General features: G+C 46.7%; 1 protein-coding gene across 1 annotated transcript in view; it reads left to right on the forward strand.

The window, feature by feature from the left end:
• The first annotated feature begins 10,042 nt into the window (after positions 1-10,042).
• NARS1 (asparaginyl-tRNA synthetase 1) overlaps positions 10,043-19,438 on the forward strand; it is a 41,728-nt gene continuing 32,332 nt past the window's right edge. The window contains exons 1-2 of the mRNA XM_077462955.1: positions 10,043-10,198; positions 16,534-16,616. Coding sequence (XP_077319081.1) covers positions 10,159-10,198; positions 16,534-16,616 — 123 coding nt within the window. The 5' untranslated portion in view covers positions 10,043-10,158. The remainder of the gene's footprint in view (positions 10,199-16,533; positions 16,617-19,438) is intronic.

The raw sequence follows: 19,438 nt of genomic DNA on the forward strand, positions 1-19,438 counted from the left end.
TGGAACCTGTCCTGTTAAACCGCTATATGGTCTTGGCCACCGTACTGCAGCTCAGTTTCAGGGTCTTGGCAATCTTCTTATAGCCTAGGCCAGTGATGGCGAACCTTGGTACCCCAGATGTTTTGGAACTACATTTCCAAAACATCTTGGGTGCGAGGGTTCGCCATCACTGGCCTAGGCCAGCTTTATGTAGAGCAACAATTCTTTTTTTCAGATCCTCAGAGAGTTCTTTACCATGAGGTGCCGTGTTGAACTTCCAGTGACCAGTATGAGAGAGTGAGAGTGATAACACCAAATTTAACACACCTGCTCCCCATTCACACCTGAGACCCTGTAACAAACGAGTCACATGGAGGGAAGGTAGCTAATTGGGCCCAATTTGGACATTTTCACTTAGGCCCCATACACACTATTAGATTTTCTGCTAATTTTTGTATTCAGATTTACCAAAACCATATAATATGAGGTCAAACCTTAAGCGTTTCAATTTGTATGCAATCAGGCAGGCCTTTGCACTACATGGTTTTGGTAAATCTGAAGACAAAAATCTGCAGAAAATCTAATAGTGTGTATGGAGTCTAAGGGGTGTACTCACTTTTGTTGCCAGCAGTTTAGACATTAATGGCTGTGTGTTGAGTTATTTTTAGGGGACAGCAAATTTATGTTATACAAGCTGTACACTCACTACATTACATTGTAGCAAAGTGTCATTTCTTCAGTGTTGTCACATGAAAAGATATGATAAAATATTTACAAAAATGTGAGGGGTGTACTCACTTTTGTGAGATACTGTATACATGATTCTGCCCACAGCTGCCTCCCTGTAGCAGAAAACGTGCTATAGGGCGGTCAGCAAGTGGTTAAAAACTGATCACACTAAGCAGCAGAGTAGCACATCATGGTCAGTTCTCTAGCTATGCTGGGAACTCATTGTGCTCTCCTCCAATGATCAGACTTGTCCTGATATGCCCCCGCTGCAAAGCCATTCACTGGGAAAGGGTATTTATAATATATTTTTTTTTATATATATCTATACTTAAATGTTTGCATTTCATTTCTATTTTAAACTTAATGGGTTGGCTTTAGACAGCACAACTAAAATAATGTGTCCTCCTTAAATGTGTGCCGCAGGATAAAGCCAGCCCATACTCGTATTGCTACTCAATGTGAAGTCTGTTATTCCATAATGGGTCAATAGGTGCAGGACCCAGTTTGCCAGGCCTCAGTGCCTCCTGGTGTTTCCAGGTTGAGTGTAGCACCTTTTGGATTCTCCTCTTTACGATTGGCTCTTCTATCCACTACAACATACATTACCTCCAAGGTTGGGCAGAAAGGCAGAAGGTTCTGAGATTGTTTTTAACCACTTGCTTACTGGGCACTTAAAACCTCCTCCTGCCCAGACCAATTTTCAGCTTTCAGCGCTGATGCACTTTGAATGACAATTGCGCGGGCATACAACACTGTACCCAAATGAAATTTTTATCATTTTTTTCCCACAAATAGAGCTTTCTTTTGGTGGTATTTAATCACAGCTGGGAGATTTATTTTTTGTTAAACAAACAAAAAAAGATGCAAAATAAAAAAAAATAAAAAAAATCATGTTTAATAGTTTGTTATAAAATTTTGCAAACAGGTAATTTTTCTCCTTCATTGAAGTGCGCTGATGAGGCGGCACTGATAGGCTGCACTGGTGGACACTGATAGGCATAGTTAAGGTGGCACTAATTGGCACAGATAAGTTGGCACCGATAGGCACAGATAAGGCGGTACTGATGGGCACAGATCAGGGGGCACGGATGGGTGGCACGGATGGGTGGCACTAAGGGGCACTGATAGGTACCACTGATAGATGGGACTGATGGGCACTGGTAGGTGGCACTGATAGGTGGCTCTGATAGGTGGCACTGCTGGGCACTGATGGGCGGCACTGATGGGCACTGGTAGATGACACTGATGGGCACGGATATGTGGCACTGGGGTGCAGCACCATTGTTGAGGCAGATTGTGGGCACTGATGGGTGGCACTGTGGGCACTGATGGGTGGCACTGTGGGCACTGCTGGGTGGCACTATGGGCACTGCTGGGTGGCACTGACGGGGGGCACTTATTTATTAATGAGGTGGCACTGGCAGGGGGCAGGTGGGCACTGGCAGGGCTGGCCGTGATCGGGACTGATGTCCCGATCACGGCTGCCGGTGATCGGCTCTTTTTTTTTCTCTTTGCGCTGTCAGCGCGAGGAGGAATAATAGCCGATTACCGGCTCCGTTGTATCACATGATCAGCTGTCATTGTCTGACAGCTGATCACGTGGTAAGGGGTCGAAATCAACCCCTCGCTCTGATCCGTGATCAGGCGAGTCTCATAGACTTGCCGATCACAGAGCGCGCTGCGCGCGCCCCCCAGGGGGCGCGCAGGGTGCTCGTGCACGGGACGACGTCAATAGACGTAGTCCCAGCAAAGGAGGTCCGCGCTGTAGCCGTCATTTGGCTATAGCGCAGATCTCTAGTGGTTAACCCAAACATGGAAAGTTCTTTGATGCACCAATGAACGACTACAAGGTTACCTTTATACCCCTGATGAAGGAGCCACAGTCTCTGAAACACGTCGGGTGGAGAATACCAGATTGTATCATCATCTTGCTGCTTCAGTTGGTGTATTTTTAGTTGTTCATATCATGTATATTTCATGTTTCCTGTCTTTTACTGGTGACTCATAATAAATATCAGTTTTTATCAATTTATCTGTTATGTGTTTGAAGTGCCTATAAAGTCCCACAACTGGGAAACATCTATGTCTTTATTCGTATTTAGGGATGTGGCACACTTTGGAGTCTAATCACTGATACCCCATAGAATCCCAGTACAGACCATGTTGTGCTTATGAAGGAAAGTTTTCCTGCACAGTATTTATGATTAAGTAATTTTTAACAATGATATTTTTAAGATACATATTCAATCTATTATGACCACAGCCCAAAAATATGAAATGTATTCACCAGACATGTAATCATACAAAATAGTTATATATATTGGTTGACATAAACAAACATTACATGAAATTAATATACCGATTTGCGTTACATAAAATCTTGACTATCAATTGAAACACCCGCTAACTTGGAGTGTAGTACCTTTGATGTGATACAACAGTGATAAACTTACCTGTAGAATCAATAACTTTGTAAAATGACAATTAGACAGAATTTCTATATTTCACAAATTCAACCGTTACTATACTGCAGGTAAGTAAATGGTTAATAGCATGAATTAAAATTAGACGTTTGTTATGTCATAAAATGGAAACTATGCAAAATGAAAAATATATTGAAAATTGAATCTTTAGGGAAAAATCTACAAGGCAGTTATAGATTCGGGGGAAAAAATTATCAATTGCATAATACTCAATAGATCAATTTTTAAGAGAACACAAATGAATATAAGATAAAATAAACACAACATAATTACCTGTTCCAAAATGGCTATTGGTCTGAATTGCTGGTTACCAGAGTTTTTACAATGGCTGCCATGGCTTTCAAGATCGGTACTCTTAAAGAGGAATTACTTCTTGTGACCTCCGAATTCCAAAGCATAAGGTGTTCAGGAATCTTCATGAATGTACAAGTGTGAGTAGATGAATGGTGTATGTGTCTGCTTGTATGATTGATGGTAATCAGGTGTTTCTGAATGTTCTTGAGCCCCTCTTATGGCATCTCTCCTCCCTCTAAATACCATCTCAGAGAATAAGATCATAAAAATTGTCAGGAGCTGGTAGGAGGCAGAGATGCCGGGTGGGCTCCTGTTGCAGTTGAGTGCAGAAAAACCCTGAAGATTATACAGGGATGTGATGCCCACAGAAGCACGGGTTGCCTGGTAGTAGCAGCTGGTGCCAGGAACTAGGTAGAGCAAGTCACTGAAGGCAGTCATGCTTAAGATGTCCAGAGGAGAGGACAAATGGAAGTCCTGTAGCAGAGTCAGAAGCCAGGCCAGGGGTCAAACACGGTAAGACAGTCCAAAGATCGGAGCCACAAGTCCAGGAACAGGAGACAGGAATACAAGGAGTCCGTTAGCCAAGCCGGGGTCAGATGCAGGGAACAGACGAGGAGAATTCGGATGCAAGCCGGTAGTAGAGCCAGGAGGTCAGAAGGAGCAGGTCAAACAAGCCTGGCCGGTGGACAGGAGATCAGGTAACAGGAATCACAAGCGCAGGTATACAGGAGAAGCTGATGATAATCCAGCGATGCGGCATTGTCAGAGGAGTGTTTAAATAAACAAGGTGCCTGTGTCATGTTGTGCGCACCGTTGCGCATTTGCATGACCGTGGCATTGTTGCCCGTGCTCATTCGCCCGATCGCGGCACCAGGCGTTCGTCTAGTAGAGACATTGTGCACTTTTTAGTGAGTTTCAGGTAATATCACCTTCAACCACTAGGCATGTCTGAGAGCAGAAAAATGTGTCCTGAACCATCTTTTAAATAAAATGTTCTATTTTCATAATGTGTATTTGTTTGTATTTTGGTGAGAAGAATATATATCTTTAAGTATTCTGGTAACCTGTCTAATATAAAATACGCTCAGTATAATTTTAATTAATCAATATCATATAAAATATATATATATATAAATATATATATATATATATATATATATATATATATAGTGATATTTGGGGGTTGTTTAGCTCAAGTATAGCACCCGCTAGCGAGAACAGTCCACACAGATGATTCCTTTTCAAAGCTTGGTCAACTTTTATTAAAGAAAATCAAACAAAGTTCCATAAATGAAAACAAAAAAAATGGTTTTCCCTTCGCAGGGGGTTGTCAGGCCAACACACACCTGACAATTCGTTTGCTGGTGAGTCTCAAATCCCGGACCACGGACTGGGGATTTCATCCCACCCAGCTCTCTAATGCCGCGTACACACGATCAAACAATCGGGTGGAAAAGTCAGGCAAACTCAAGTCCGCCGGACAATCCCCCCCGTGTGTAGCCTCCGGCAGACTTTTTTGACCCGAAAGTACGGCGGACATAGAAAGTAGTTTTGCACTCCAATCTTCCCGCCGGACTCGCATTTCGACGTACTTTTGAAATGAACGGACTTTTCCCGCCCGGAGAAAAGTCCGCTCATTTTGAGCGGGTCTCCAGGTAGGCGGGGCCCGCGAAGGAGACGTTGCTGGCCCCGCCACCTGGTATGGACTTAAAGGGGAACCCCAACGCCGAAAAAAATTGGCGTGGGGGTCCCCCTCAGGTCCACATCAGACCCTTGTCCGAGCACACTACCCGACCGGCCAGGAAAGGGGGGACGAGCGAGCGCCCCCCCCCCCCCAGCCATACCAGGCCACGTGCCCTCAACATGGGGGGTGCCTTGGGGAAGGGGGGGCACCCCATAGCGGCGGCGGTGACAGAAGACCAGCAGAAGAACCGAAGAGGGGGAAAAGACCCCCGAAGTTGGAAGAAGAGGCCGCGGCGAGGAAGAAAGCCGGGCTCATCTGCTAGCAAAAGAGCTAGAAGAAGATAGCGGAGGAGTCCGGCGAGTTCCCTGAAACCAAATAGTGCCCAAACCCTCACTCTGCTAAAACCTGGAGAATTGCACATGGAAATATTGTTTAGAGCATGATATAATTGCCTAAATAGTACTGAAATATGCGGTATATTATTTAAAGATAATCTGCTTTTAAACTGTGTGAAAAAGTGATTTCTACACTGAAATATCTTTAAAAGTCTGAGAAGAGATACATTTCCCGTTTTTGTACAACTAGGTGCCAACACAACTGAGCATGCTCAGACCTGCAAATAGCTCCCATTTTAGCTCAAGTGTCTTTTTTACAGGGCGCTATAGTAAATACAAAAAAGAGCGCTAAGTTAAAGATTAAAATTTTTTGGAAGTTAAAATCTGCGCTATTATAGTCCAATGCAATTTTTAGCCATTGATTCTAATGGAACAATTGTAACTTTCACAAATAAATTCTTTTAATGTTGAGATGAAATGTATCTTTCTCTGAAATAAATTTTCCTTTGCAACATTGTTGCTTCTCTACTTAAAGGGGTTCTGCACTCATAATCAAACATTTGCCCATTCTGTTGCCTCTAGTTCATATATTTCATAATGCCACCTGTTTTTTTTTTTGGATTCATCTACCTTTTGTAATCTGTAGTAATTTATTTTAAACCCCTGCGGCGATGGGCGGTCTCTTGCGGGGATCAGCGTCATTTCCTGCTGAAGCCCGCACTGTCTCCTGGGATCTCGTTGAAGTAATCCCAGGAGACATTGCGGCTAATGCACCCGACATCTCGCGAGATTTCGGGTGCTACAGCCGACATCTCGCGTGATTTGGGTTATTACAGCCGAGATCTTGCGAGATCTCGGCTGTAATAACCCAAATCACGCGAGATGTCGGCTGTAGCACCCGAAATCTCGCGAGATGTCGGGTGCATTAGCCGCAATGTCTCCTGGGATTACTTCAACGAGATCCCAGGAGACAGTGCGGGCTTCAGCAGGAAATGACGCTGATCCCCGCAAGAGACCGCCCATCGCCGCAGGGGTTTAAAATAAATTACTACAGATTACAAAAGGTAGGTGAATCCAAAAAAAAAAACAGGTGGCATTATGAAATATATGAACTAGAGGCAACAGAATGGGCAAATGTTTGATTATGAGTGCAGAACCCCTTTAAAATATTTTGTTTTTAAGAATCCTAGAATGTGGAATGTTTTAATGTTTTGGTAAAATATATTTTTCTTTGTCACTTTCACTTGTTACTCTCCATAGGGATGAGCCAAACACCCTCCTGTTCGGTTCGCAGCAGAACATGCGAACAGGCAAAAAATTTGGCAGAACACGCCAACACCGTTAAAGTCTATGGGACACGAACATGAATAATCAAAAGTGCTCATTTTAAAGGCTTATAAGCTATTGTCATAAAAAGTGTTTGGGGACCCGGGTCCTGCCCCAGGGGACATGTATCAATGCAAAAAAAAATATTTTAAAAACTGACGTTTTTTCGGGAGCAGTGATTTTTTTTTTTAAATGCTTAAAGTGAAACAATAAAAATTAAATATTCCTTTAAATATTGGGGCTGGGGGGGGGGGGGGGGGGGGTGTCTACAGTATGCCTGTAAAGTGGTGCATTTTCCCTGTGTTTAGAACAGTACCATAGCAAAACGACATTTCTAAAGGAAAAATTGTCATTTAAAACTGATCGCGGCTAACAAGAATTGTCGGGTCTCAGAAATATAGATAAAACTCATTGAAAAAAAGAGCATAGGATCCCCCCCCCCCCCCCCCCCAGTCCATTACCAGGCCCTTTGAGTCTGGTATAAATATTTTAAAAAATTGCGTGGGGGTCCCCCTAAAATCCATACCAGGGTCTTCAGGTCTGATATAGAAATTAAGGGGAACCCTGCACCAAGTTTTAAAAAAATGGCTTAGGGGTCCCCTCAAAATCCATACCAGGCCCTTCAGGTCTGGTATGGATTTTAAGGAGAACCCTGCGCCAAAACAAAAAAATGGTGTAGGGGCCCCCCAAAATCCATACCAGACCCTTATCCAAGCATGCATCCTGGCAGGCTGCAGGAAAAGGGCAGGGAACAAGAGAGTGCCCCCCCTCCTGAACCATACCAGGCCACATGCCCTCAACATGGGGGGGTACTTTGGGGTAGCCCCCCAAAGCACCTTGTCCCTATGTTGATGGGGACAAGGGCCTTATCCCCACAACCCTTGCCCGGTGGTTGCGGGGGTCTGCGGGCAGGGGGCTTATTGGAATCTGGAAGCCCCCTTTAACAAGGGGACCCCCAAATCACAGGACTCTTCACTGTGTGATTTGGTAACGGTACCTCTACCATTTCACAAAAAAAGTGTCAAAATGGTAAAAAAGACAAGAGACAGCTTGGGACGAGTCCTTTATTAAAAAAACAATGTCCATTCCTCTTCTTCTATCACGGCACCCAACGGATGGAAAAAGGAAAAAAAAGCAGACCCGTCTCCATGGGAGGACCTCACTGTCTAATGCGTCTTCGCTGTGACAGCTATTATATAACTGAGGATGGGACCGGGTGACCCCGCCCCCCTCTGACGCCACAGGGCTTCCGCATGGATTCCCCATGGTGTCAGAGGGGGTGGGGTCACCCATTTACATCACCGGGTGGCCCCGCCCCCTCAGACGCAACAGGGAAGCCCTGTGGCGTTAGGGTGGATGGGGGTCACCCGGTTACATCACTGGGTGGCCCCATGCTCAGTTATATAAGACCTGTCACAGCAAAGACGCGTCAGATGGCGGGAGCTTTTTTTTTTCTTTTTTTTAGGTTTATCGGGCAGCGTGATAGAAGAAGATGAATGGACATCGTGGGACATTTTTATTTTTATACTTTTTAATAAAGGACTTGCCCCAAGCTGTCTCTTGTCTTTTTTACCATTTTGACACTTTTTTGTGAAATGGTCAGGATACATTTGTACCCCGTTACCAATTCACAAAGGGGTGGGAGGCTGGGATCTGGGGGTCCCCTTGTTAAGATTGCGATAAGCCCCCCGCCCGCAGACTCCCACAACCACTGGGTAAGGGTTGTGGGGATGATGCCCTTGTCCCCATCAACATGGGGACAAGGTGCTTTGGGGGGTTAGCCCCCCCCCGACTCACTCACAAATGCAAACATGCACGTAGGTCTGGTCTGCATACTGTATGTAAACAGTGATTGCACCACTCGTCTGATGTATTGCCACAAACGTCAGAGTGAGAGCAATCAGACCGCATCCAATTCACATGACATTCGAGTGTGACCGGCTCTCAAAGGAGCCGATTCACACAGGTCCGGGGGTGCCCACGGTCCGCATTCCAAAAGGGTCCTGGGCGTGTTTGGGTGTGGTTCAGGTGCAAATTCCGGCTAAAATTCGGACCTGAATCGCACCTGGACCGGTGAACAGGAACGCACCGAACCCCAATCTGGGAACCACAGCCGCACATATGTGAACCCCGCATCACTTTGAACAACTAACATGTAAAGACTTTAAAATAGTCACTTATGGACAATTTTAGGTATTGTAGTTGTTCGCTATTTCTTAGGTGCACGCAATTTTAAATCTTGGCATGTTTAGTATCTATTTACTTGATGCAGCATCATATTTTATACTTTGCCAAAATAGTAGGTATTTTGTTGCATTTGTGTTTAATAAGATGACATAGCTCCCAAATTTCCCTGATTTTGAGGGACTGTCCCTGATTTGGGGATTTGTCCCGCTGTCCCTCTTTCCTCCTCATCTGTCCCTCATTTTGGTCTGATTCATATAGTTGTATATAAAATGCACTTTTTATCTTTCAAAAAGTGTTTCCCAGTGCTAAACCTTCCATCCAATTTCTAAATCGCTGCATTTGTACATTTTAAAAGCCAATATATAGGAATAGTAGTGGTAAAAAAAAAAAAAAAAAAAAGCCCTTGTATATTTAATTAACTTTTTTTGTGGTTAATTCTCCTTTAAGAGAAGGGGGGGGGGGGGGCAGGGGGCGTGTCCTATGCCTAAATATGTTTGTTAGTAGGTGTTCCTCATTCCCATCTCACAATGTTGGGAGGTATGGAACTAACTTCAGTGCATTCATTTCAGTGCGGGATATAACATTTGCAACAGCCTCCATTTTATTCTCCATGTATATATATATATATATATATATATATATATATTTTTTTTTTTTTTTTTTTTTTTTTTTTTTTTTTACTCAGAAAATATATAAAGTTTGGGGGTTCGGAGTAATTTTCTAGGAAAAAAAGTTTTTAGTTTTGACATATGTGGAAAATTAAAAAAATTGCCCAGGACAGCAAGTGATTAAAAAAGATTTTTTATTGCAGACCGCGTCCCTGCTGGGGGTTTATGTCCATTTCCTCTATTACCATACAGGATATGTCACAGGTACAGTGATTAAGATTCTAAAAACAATGATTTTTGCCACAGCACTTTTCACATTACCATTTTGCTTTTTTTTTTTTCCTTCCAAAAAAATGGCTGAAAATAGCTGAGGCGACAGAATCTTTACATCCGGTCCTCGCGCAATAGCCGAGCAATACCCGCAATACATCGACTGCGGCGCTGAGGTCAGATGGGCGCGTCTACTCCGCGCCTGCGCACTGAGCAAGAGGAAGCGCATCTGATGCAACCGGCTGCCAGGCAGTGTGGGAGACATGGACGCGATCGGAGAAGGCACGGCTCGGCTCCAGCTGGGTGAGAAGGGGGATGGGGAGGCCGGTGAGGGATGTGGGGGGTTTGCGCACACTGTGTGAGTGACGAGGCTTCCCGTGTCACTGTATAGAGGGGGCTGAGTGCTGTGCTGGACATATGGATGACAGGGGGGAGGGGAGAGCATGGCTGACCGTACACTGACTGTATTGCCTGGTCAGTACAAGGGGTGACATCGCATCAATCACCATTATAACTATTGTACTGTATATAGCGGCACAGGGGGTATGGGAGACCCATGGGGTATATAGGGGACACAAGGGGTGCACAAAGGGAGGACCCATATAGGGTTGTTGGGGGACACAATGGGTATATATGGGACCCATTGGGTATATAGGGGACTCAAGGGGGGTAGAGGGGACCCATATAGGGGTGTTGGAAAACACAAGGGGTATATAGGGGACACAATGGGGTTTAGGGGGTGGGGTAGAGGGCACACAAGGGGTTTAAGTGAACCCATGGGGTATATATGGGACACAAGGGTGTAAGGGAACCCATTGGATATACGAGGGGCACAAGGGGTGTAGGTAGGCACAAAGGGGGGTGGGTAGAGGGGACCCACGTAGAAGTGTAGGGGAACAAAAGGGGTGTAAGCAGACCCATGGGGTATATGGGAGACACAAGGGGTGTATGGGGACCCAATGGGATGTAGGGGAACACAAGGGGTGTAGAGGAGACCCATGGTGTATATAGGGGACTCAGGGTATAAGCTAATCCATTGAGTATATGGGGGATAGAAGGGGTGTAAGGGGACCCATGGGGGTAGAGCAGGGGTGTAAGGGGACCCATGGGGGTAGAGCAGGGGTGTAAGGGGACCCATGGGGGTAGAGAAGGGGTGTAAGGGGACCCACGGGGGTAGAGCAGGGGTGTAAGGGGGACCCACGGGGGTAGAGCAGGGGTGTAAGGGGGACCCACGGGGGTAGAGCAGGGGTGTAAGGGGGACCCACGGGGGTAGAGCAGGGGTGTAAGGGGGACCCACGGGGGTAGAGCAGGGGTGTAAGGGGGACCCACGGGGGTAGAGCAGGGGTGTAAGGGGGACCCACGGGGGTAGAGCAGGGGTGTAAGGGGGACCCACGGGGGTAGAGCAGGGGTGTAAGGGGGACCCACGGGGTAGAGCAGGGGTGTAAGGGGGACCCACGGGGGTAGAGCAGGGGTGTAAGGGGGACCCACTGGGGTAGAGCAGGGGTGTAAGGGGGACCCACGGGGGTAGAGCAGGGGTGTAAGGGGGACCCACGGGGGTAGAGCAGGGGTGTAAGGGGGACCCACGGGGGTAGAGCAGGGGTGTAAGGGGGACCCACGGGGGTAGAGCAGGGGTGTAAGGGGGACCCACGGGGGTAGAGCAGGGGTGTAAGGGGGACCCACGGGGGTAGAGCAGGGGTGTAAGGGGGACCCACGGGGGTAGAGAGAGAAGCGGTGTAAGGGGACCCACGGGGGAGGAGAGAGAAGCGGTGTAAGGGGACCCACGGGGGAGGAGAGAGAAGCGGTGTAAGGGGACCCACGGGGGAGGAGAGAGAAGCGGTGTAAGGGGACCCACGGGGGAGGAGAGAGAAGCGGTGTAAGGGGACCCACGGGGGAGGAGAGAGAAGCGGTGTAAGGGGACCCACGGGGGAGGAGAGAGAAGCGGTGTAAGGGGACCCACGGGGGAGGAGAGAGAAGCGGTGTAAGGGGACCCACGGGGGAGGAGAGAGAAGCGGTGTAAGGGGACCCACGGGGGAGGAGAGAGAAGCGGTGTAAGGGGACCCACGGGGGAGGAGAGAGAAGCGGTGTAAGGGGACCCACGGGGGAGGAGAGAGAAGCGGTGTAAGGGGACCCACGGGGGAGGAGAGAGAAGCGGTGTAAGGGGACCCACGGGGGGGGAGAGAAGCGGTGTAAGGGGACCCACGGGGGGGAGAGAAGCGGTGTAAGGGGACCCACGGGGGGGGGAGAGAAGCGGTGTAAGGGGACCCACGGGGGGGGGGGAGAGAAGCGGTGTAAGGGGACCCACGGGGGGGGGGAGAGAAGCGGTGTAAGGGGACCCACGGGGGGGGGAGAGAAGCGGTGTAAGGGGACCCACGGGGGGGGGGGGGAGAGAAGCGGTGTAAGGGGACCCACGGGGGGGGGGGGAGAGAAGCGGTGTAAGGGGACCCACGGGGGGGGGGGAGAGAAGCGGTGTAAGGGGACCCACGGGGGGGGGGAGAGAAGCGGTGTAAGGGGACCCACGGGGGGGGGGGGAGAAGGGGTGTAAGGGGGACCCACGGGGGGGGGAGAAGGGGTGTAAGGGGGACCCACGGGGGGGAGAGAAGGGGTGTAACGGGACCCACGGGGGGGGGAGAGAAGGGGTGTAAGGGGACCCATGGGGGGGAGAGAAGGGGTGTAAGGGGACCCACGGGGGTAGAGCAGGGGTGTAAGGGGGACCCACGGGGGTAGAGCAGGGGTGTAAGGGGGACCCACGGGGGTAGAGCAGGGGTGTAAGGGGGACCCACGGGGGTAGAGCAGGGGTGTAAGGGGGACCCACGGGGGTAGAACAGGGGTGTAAGGGGGACCCACGGGGGTAGAGAGAGAAGCGGTGTAAGGGGACCCACGGGGGAGGAGAGAGAAGCGGTGTAAGGGGACCCACGGGGGAGGAGAGAGAAGCGGTGTAAGGGGACCCACGGGGGAGGAGAGAGAAGCGGTGTAAGGGGACCCACGGGGGAGGAGAGAGAAGCGGTGTAAGGGGACCCACGGGGGAGGAGAGAGAAGCGGTGTAAGGGGACCCACGGGGGAGGAGAGAGAAGCGGTGTAAGGGGACCCACGGGGGAGGAGAGAGAAGCGGTGTAAGGGGACCCACGGGGGGGGGGGAGAGAAGCGGTGTAAGGGGACCCACGGGGGGGGGGAGAGAAGCGGTGTAAGGGGACCCACGGGGGGGGGGAGAAGGGGTGTAAGGGGGACCCACGGGGGGGGGGAGAAGGGGTGTAAGGGGGACCCACGGGGGGGGGGAGAAGGGGTGTAAGGGGGACCCACGGGGGGGGGGAGAAGGGGTGTAAGGGGGACCCACGGGGGGGGGAGAAGGGGTGTAAGGGGGACCCACGGGGGGGGGGGGAGAAGGGGTGTAAGGGGGACCCACGGGGGGGGGGGAGAAGGGGTGTAAGGGGGACCCACGGGGGGGAGAGAAGGGGTGTAACGGGACCCACGGGGGGGGGAGAGAAGGGGTGTAAGGGGACCCATGGGGGGGAGAGAAGGGGTGTAAGGGGACCCATGGGGGGGAGAGAAGGGGTGTAAAGAACCCCACATAGGTATGTAGAGGGGACAGAGCACAGCTCCATACACACAGAGGTGGGACTAATGTAAGAATAGATTATGGATGATTGATAGGATACACTGTGGAATGTACCCTGGGATCCTGGAGATGAAGATGGCAGCATTGAATGGAATGGACATTTCCAACAATGGATAATTTCTTCGCTTTTCTGTTCTTCCATGTTAGAGCCCCTGTCTGGTTTTGACTCCTATCCAGGGCTCCATCAGAGAGATTTCCCTTCCTGTCCTGATGACAATGTTGTACTTGTGTCACAGACCCCAAAAGGCTGCTGTGAACGAAGACCCTACAACATGCACCCCAAAAACAATAAATGTTTTCGGTTTGTGACAATTGCAATGCAATTTTTTTACTTTTTGCTATAATAAATATCCCCAAAAAATTATATAAAAAAAACATTTTTTTTCCGCAGTTTAGGCCGATACGTATTCTTCTACATGTTTTTGGTAAAAAAGAATTGCAATTAGCGATTGGTTTGCGCGAAAGTTATAGCGTTTACAAAATAGAGATAGTTTTATAGCATTTTTATTAATATATATTTTTTTTTTTTACTAGTAATGGTGGCGATCAGCTTTTTATATTTATTTATTTATTGTGACTGCGACATCATGGCGGACACATCAGAAATTAACACATTTTTGGGACCATTGTCATTTATACAGCAATCAGTCCTATTTAAATGCACTGATTCCTGTGTAAATTACACTGGTAGTGAAGGAGTTAACCACTAGGGGGCAGTGTAGGTGTTATGTATGATGTTATGTGTTTTTTTTATTATTGTAGGGGGCGTGGCCTGGCATTTGACCTCACTGATCGCCTTTCCCTATAAAAGGGAACAGACGATCGGTGACAGGGTCAGTAGGAAGCACCGGGAGAGGTTTATTTACACAGACCTCTTCTCGTTCTTCAGCTCTGTGACCTGATCGTGGGACACCAGCAGCGTTCGGGTCCCGCGGTCACGGAGCTCAGGACCGCGTTGGGAGCGCGCCACCGGCGGTGTGCTCTCGACCCACGGCGGGGCACTTAAAAAGCAACGTACAGGTACGTGATTGTGCCCAGCCGTGCCATTCTGCCGACTTATATATGTGCAGGAGGTGGTCCTTAAGTCAGGGCTCGACAAAACCCGGGCGCCAGGTCGCATTGGCGACTAGAAATAGCGACCTCGCGCCTGGGGCAGCACAGCTGGGGGTATCCTGTCTCTGTGGACCCCCCCCCCCCCCCCCAGCGTGATCGCGTCGGGCCGTTCCGCCGGCGGCCGAAAATTTAGGCCACAGCTTTGAGGCCTTCTGCGGTCCTATGATTCCTTATGGAATCTGGCGTCCTCTTGTGGTCGCTGTTGGTATGACAAACCAGCAATGCTAATGAAGTTTCCTCTGCCTGTTTTATATTACCTGCCTCTTCTTCCCTTTATTTAGAACCCCCTAAACATTATATATATTTTTTTAACACCCTAGAGAATAAAATGGTGGTTGTTGCAATACTGTCTGTCACACCGTATTTGTGCAGCGGACTTACAAGCGCACTTTTGTTGGGAAAAATAATTTAGTTAATAAAAAAATAAGACAACAGTAAAGTTAGCCCAATTATTTTTTATATTGTAAAAGATAATGTTACGCCGAGTAAATTGATACCCAACATGTCACGCTTCAAAATTGCACCCGCTCATGGAATGGCGACAAACTTTTACCCTTTAAAATCTCCATAGGCGACGTTTAAAAAAATTCTACAGGTTGCACTTTTTGAGTTACAGAGGAGGTCTGGGGTAGAATTATTGCTCTCGCTCTACCGATCACGGCGCTACCTCCTATGTGTGGTTCGAACACCGATTTTATATGCGGGCAGGACAGGGCGCGTTTAAAAATTATTATTTTTTCTTCTTATTTTAACTTTTTTTTTTTCCCACTGTTCTTTTAAAAAAAATGTTGTGTCACTTTTATTCTTATTACAAGGAATGTAAAAATCCCTTGTAATAGAAAAAGCATGACAGGTCCTCTTAAATATGAGATCTGGGGTCAGAGAGACCTCACATCTCATATTTACACTAAAATGCAATTGAAAAAAAAATTGTCATTTGAAAAAAAAAAAAAAAATGTCCCTCTAAGGCCCCTTTCACACTGATGTCCCGTTCAGGCCCGCCTGTCAGTTTTTCAGGCGGACCTGAACGGGTGCTCCATAGAGGTCTATGGAGCGTCGGATGTCAGCGGTGACATGTCCGCTGACATCCGACCCGCTCCGATCCGAAAAAGTGTGACGGAGGAAAAAGCTATTTTTCCATCCGTCTGCGGATCGGATCGGATGACGACGGGCACTGCGGTCCGTCGTCATCCGATCTCCCATAGGGGAGAGCGGCGCTGTGACAGGTCCGTCCCTGCACAGTGTGCGGAGACAGACCTGTCATCTCCCTGCTCAGCGGGGATCGGCGGAGTGATCCCCGCTGAGCAAACGGACATCCACGGGGCGGATCAGAACTGATCCGCCCCGTGTGAAAGGACCCTTAGAGCTATGGGCAATGACTTGGAGACGGGGGGGCGGCGACGGCGCTGCTATCTTCCCCTCACTCGTCTCCATGTCAGGCCAGGGACAGGTCCAGATCGCCGTCACGGACCTGGCTCCTAACTTTTTAAGCTGGCTCCTAGATTCCAAGCAAATTTGTCAACCCCTGCCTTAAGTGGTTAAGTGACAATTCCTGAGCTTCTTTTTGTTTCCTCTGTTGGCACTGAGCTGCTCTGGTGTCGGTAGAGAAACACCGACCGCGTCATGGTTACGCTGATCTGTCCCTAAGTTTGTGTACAAGGTGTCCATGTGGTTTGAACCCAGAGGTCCTGCACCCCTCGGTTGCCTTTGTACAATGTGTCTTCCCTTCACTCAGGTCAGATTTGGGCAGGTCAGAAGTTTTTTTATTTTTTTATTTTATTATTTTATGGGGGTTTTATATTGTATTGCAAGCTTTTTTTTTTTTTTTTTTTTTTTTCTCTCTATACTGGAATTTTGTGGAAACCTGCTGTCATTAACCTCTAAATAAAAGGTCTTCATTGTCTCCATACAGAAGAGATGTATGTGTCGGAGAAAGAAGGGAATGATGCCTCTGGTGATGGGACAAAGGAGAAACCCTTCAAAACTGTTCTTAAGGTAATTCACCTGATAGAAGTCTCTGTTCTCTGCACAGCGTGTTTTATGACTTTTACAGCTGAGGCTCTAGTCCGGTTTTGCCTTTCAGTTTCTTCATATTCCACTCTGCGTCATGGGAACTCCTTCATGATGAATGAAAAACAAGTATTAGCGCCTGAACCCCCTGCTTTGTTACTATGGCATGTGTTAGTAAAACTGTACATATCATCACTACTACTTAGTGTATCCAGGTGGATTATACTGCGTTTTTTTTTTTTTTCCCCTGCAGGACAAATTGAGCTTCCTTTTGGCGGTAAATGATAATGGATAGCTTTTTTTCTTATGAAAGGAAAACTGGCACAGAAAAAAAAATAATTTTAATTTAGTATCTATCTGGGTGTTTTAGGTAGGAAAAATGTTTTTTTTATTTATTTATTTTTAGTATTTTAGTATTGGGGTGTTTTACAGGGGAAAAAAAAAATTCTTTCAATTTAGTATCGAAGTGTTTTTTTTTTTTTTTTTCTCTACCTATTGAGCTGTTTTTGTTGGGACAAAAAGCATTTTTTTAAAAAGTGATTGTAAAGTTATTTTTAAAGAAACAAAACAAACCTGCTCTGTTGTAGTGGATTTGCAAAGAGCAGCCAGGATCCTCCTCTTCTTGGGTCCCCCGCCCCCTCTCTTGGCCCCTCCCTCCGGTCAAGTGCCTCCGCAGCAAGCGGCTTACTAGGGGGGCATTTGAGCCGAGCCACAGCTCCCTGTGTCCATTCAGACATGGAGCCCCGGTTTGGCCATGCCCCCTTTCACTCCTGATTGGCTAACTGGCTCAGGCACAGCAGTGGCACCATTGGCTCCTGCTGCTGTCAAAGCCAATCAGGAGGGAGAGTTCCTGACGGCCCAAAACACTCGTGCAACATCGCTGGAGAAAGATCTGGCTTGGATAAGTATTGGGGGGGGGGGGGATGCTGCACTGTTTTTTTTTTTTTTTTTTTTTTTTTTTTAAAACCTTCTGCTCTTACAACCACTTTAATATAGTATTGGGGTGTTTTAGGTAGGAAAAAAAATATTGGGTCGTTTTTATTAGGAAAAGCTTTCTTTTTTTTTTTTTTTGGGTGTTTTAGTGAAAAAGGTGTAAACATTTATTTTTTTTTTTTTGTATTTTTTTTTTTTAAATGTACTTGTATTGCTGGTACATGACCTACCAAAGAACGCCACAAAATAAATTCTCCTACTGATTATTGCAGCAATAGCCGCAATATCACATACACATAATGTCTTTTTTTTTTCTCTCTTATGTAAAACACCCCCCGATACCAAAATTAAAAAAATGCTGTTTTCCCTACCTAAAGCACACTAATGACCTAGGTTAAACCCTGATCTAGCTATTTTATCTTTTTTTTTTTTTTTTACTTTTATTACTTTATTACCCCCCCCACCACCCCCCCCACCCCCCCCCCCCCCACAAATAGAGCTTTCTTTTGGTGGTATTTGATCACCACTGCATTTTTTTTGCATCTAAACAAAGTTTTGAAAACTATATTCTTTTACTTTCTGCTATAAAAATCGATTCAATGATTTTTTTTATTTTTTAAGAAAATCAAATCTCTTTATCAGTTTTAAGCCAATATGTATTCTGCTACATATTTTTGGTTAAAAAATAAATTCCCATTAAGGGATAATATAAGTATATTGATTTATTTTGCATAAAAGTTATAGTGTCTGCTAACTATGGGATATAGTGATGCATCAAAATTTCAGCTACCAAAAATTATCAGCTGAAAATAGATTTTTCGGCATTGTAGCAAAAGAAAAGATGACAATGGCTGCCATAAATGCCCCGCGATTTTGCAGAGCTTTTACCGTGGTTATTGTATGTGTTTTTCATAGGTCACGTGACTCAAAAATGCAACATAATTGCATTTTTGCTGCATTTTCAATGGGAGGTGCGTTTTTTTTATTTTTCCTCTGACCAAGAATGCAACCAGTAGGATTTTTAACACCACTTCAAAAGTTGCTGATAATGGCCGACGTTAAATTCATATTCATTGAAATTCATGTTATTAAAAAGATGAATATAATACAATCATTTTATAATATATATATATATATATATATATATATATATATATATTTTTTTTTTTTTTTAAATTACGTCAATTTCGGTTTGCCAAGTGAATCCTGAAGTTTTTCAGGGGAGGGGGCGCGCCACATGGATTTCCTACCCACAAGCTGGCAGAACTAATGACAGCAGCTTCAGAGTAACAAACATTTCTGCTGAGGTTAAGAGTATGTGTGCTAGGAGGGGGGAAAGAGAATTTGTATTGGGAAGAGGAGTTTTGTGGGCAGAAGTGGCGTTACAATTTATTTAGGAAGCAAAATTTTAGTGTAGTTTAGATTTGTGTTAGAAGGGATGATGATAGAGTTGGGGGGGGGGGGGGAATTTGTGCTCAGATGGGAAATTTGAGGGGTAGAGGATTTGTGGTATAAAGGGGTTGGTGGGGATAAAGATTTATGCTGGGTTGGCGATTTCAGAGTGGGGGGGGGGGGGGGGGGTGTTGTGCTGGAAGATGGGGAGTAATATGTCTTGCAAAGAGAATTTATACTTGAGGATCAGTGCACTGTTTAGTGCTCTATTTTTTTGTTGTACTCATCCAGTTGTGCTCATAAGTTTACATACCCTGGCAGATTTTAGGATTTCTTGGCCGTTTTTCAGAGAATTTGAATGGTAACACAAAAACTTTCACTCATGTTTGGTTGAAGCCATTTATTAATCAACTGTGTTTTACTCTTTTCAAATCATAATGACAACAGAAACTACCCAAATGACCCTGATCAAAAGTTTACAT

The sequence above is a fragment of the Lithobates pipiens genome, unplaced genomic scaffold, assembly GCF_037356315.1.
Source record: "Lithobates pipiens isolate NorthernLeopardFrog02 unplaced genomic scaffold, aLitPip1_a1.2 Scaffold_3, whole genome shotgun sequence".
Classification (NCBI taxonomy): domain Eukaryota; kingdom Metazoa; phylum Chordata; class Amphibia; order Anura; family Ranidae; genus Lithobates; species Lithobates pipiens.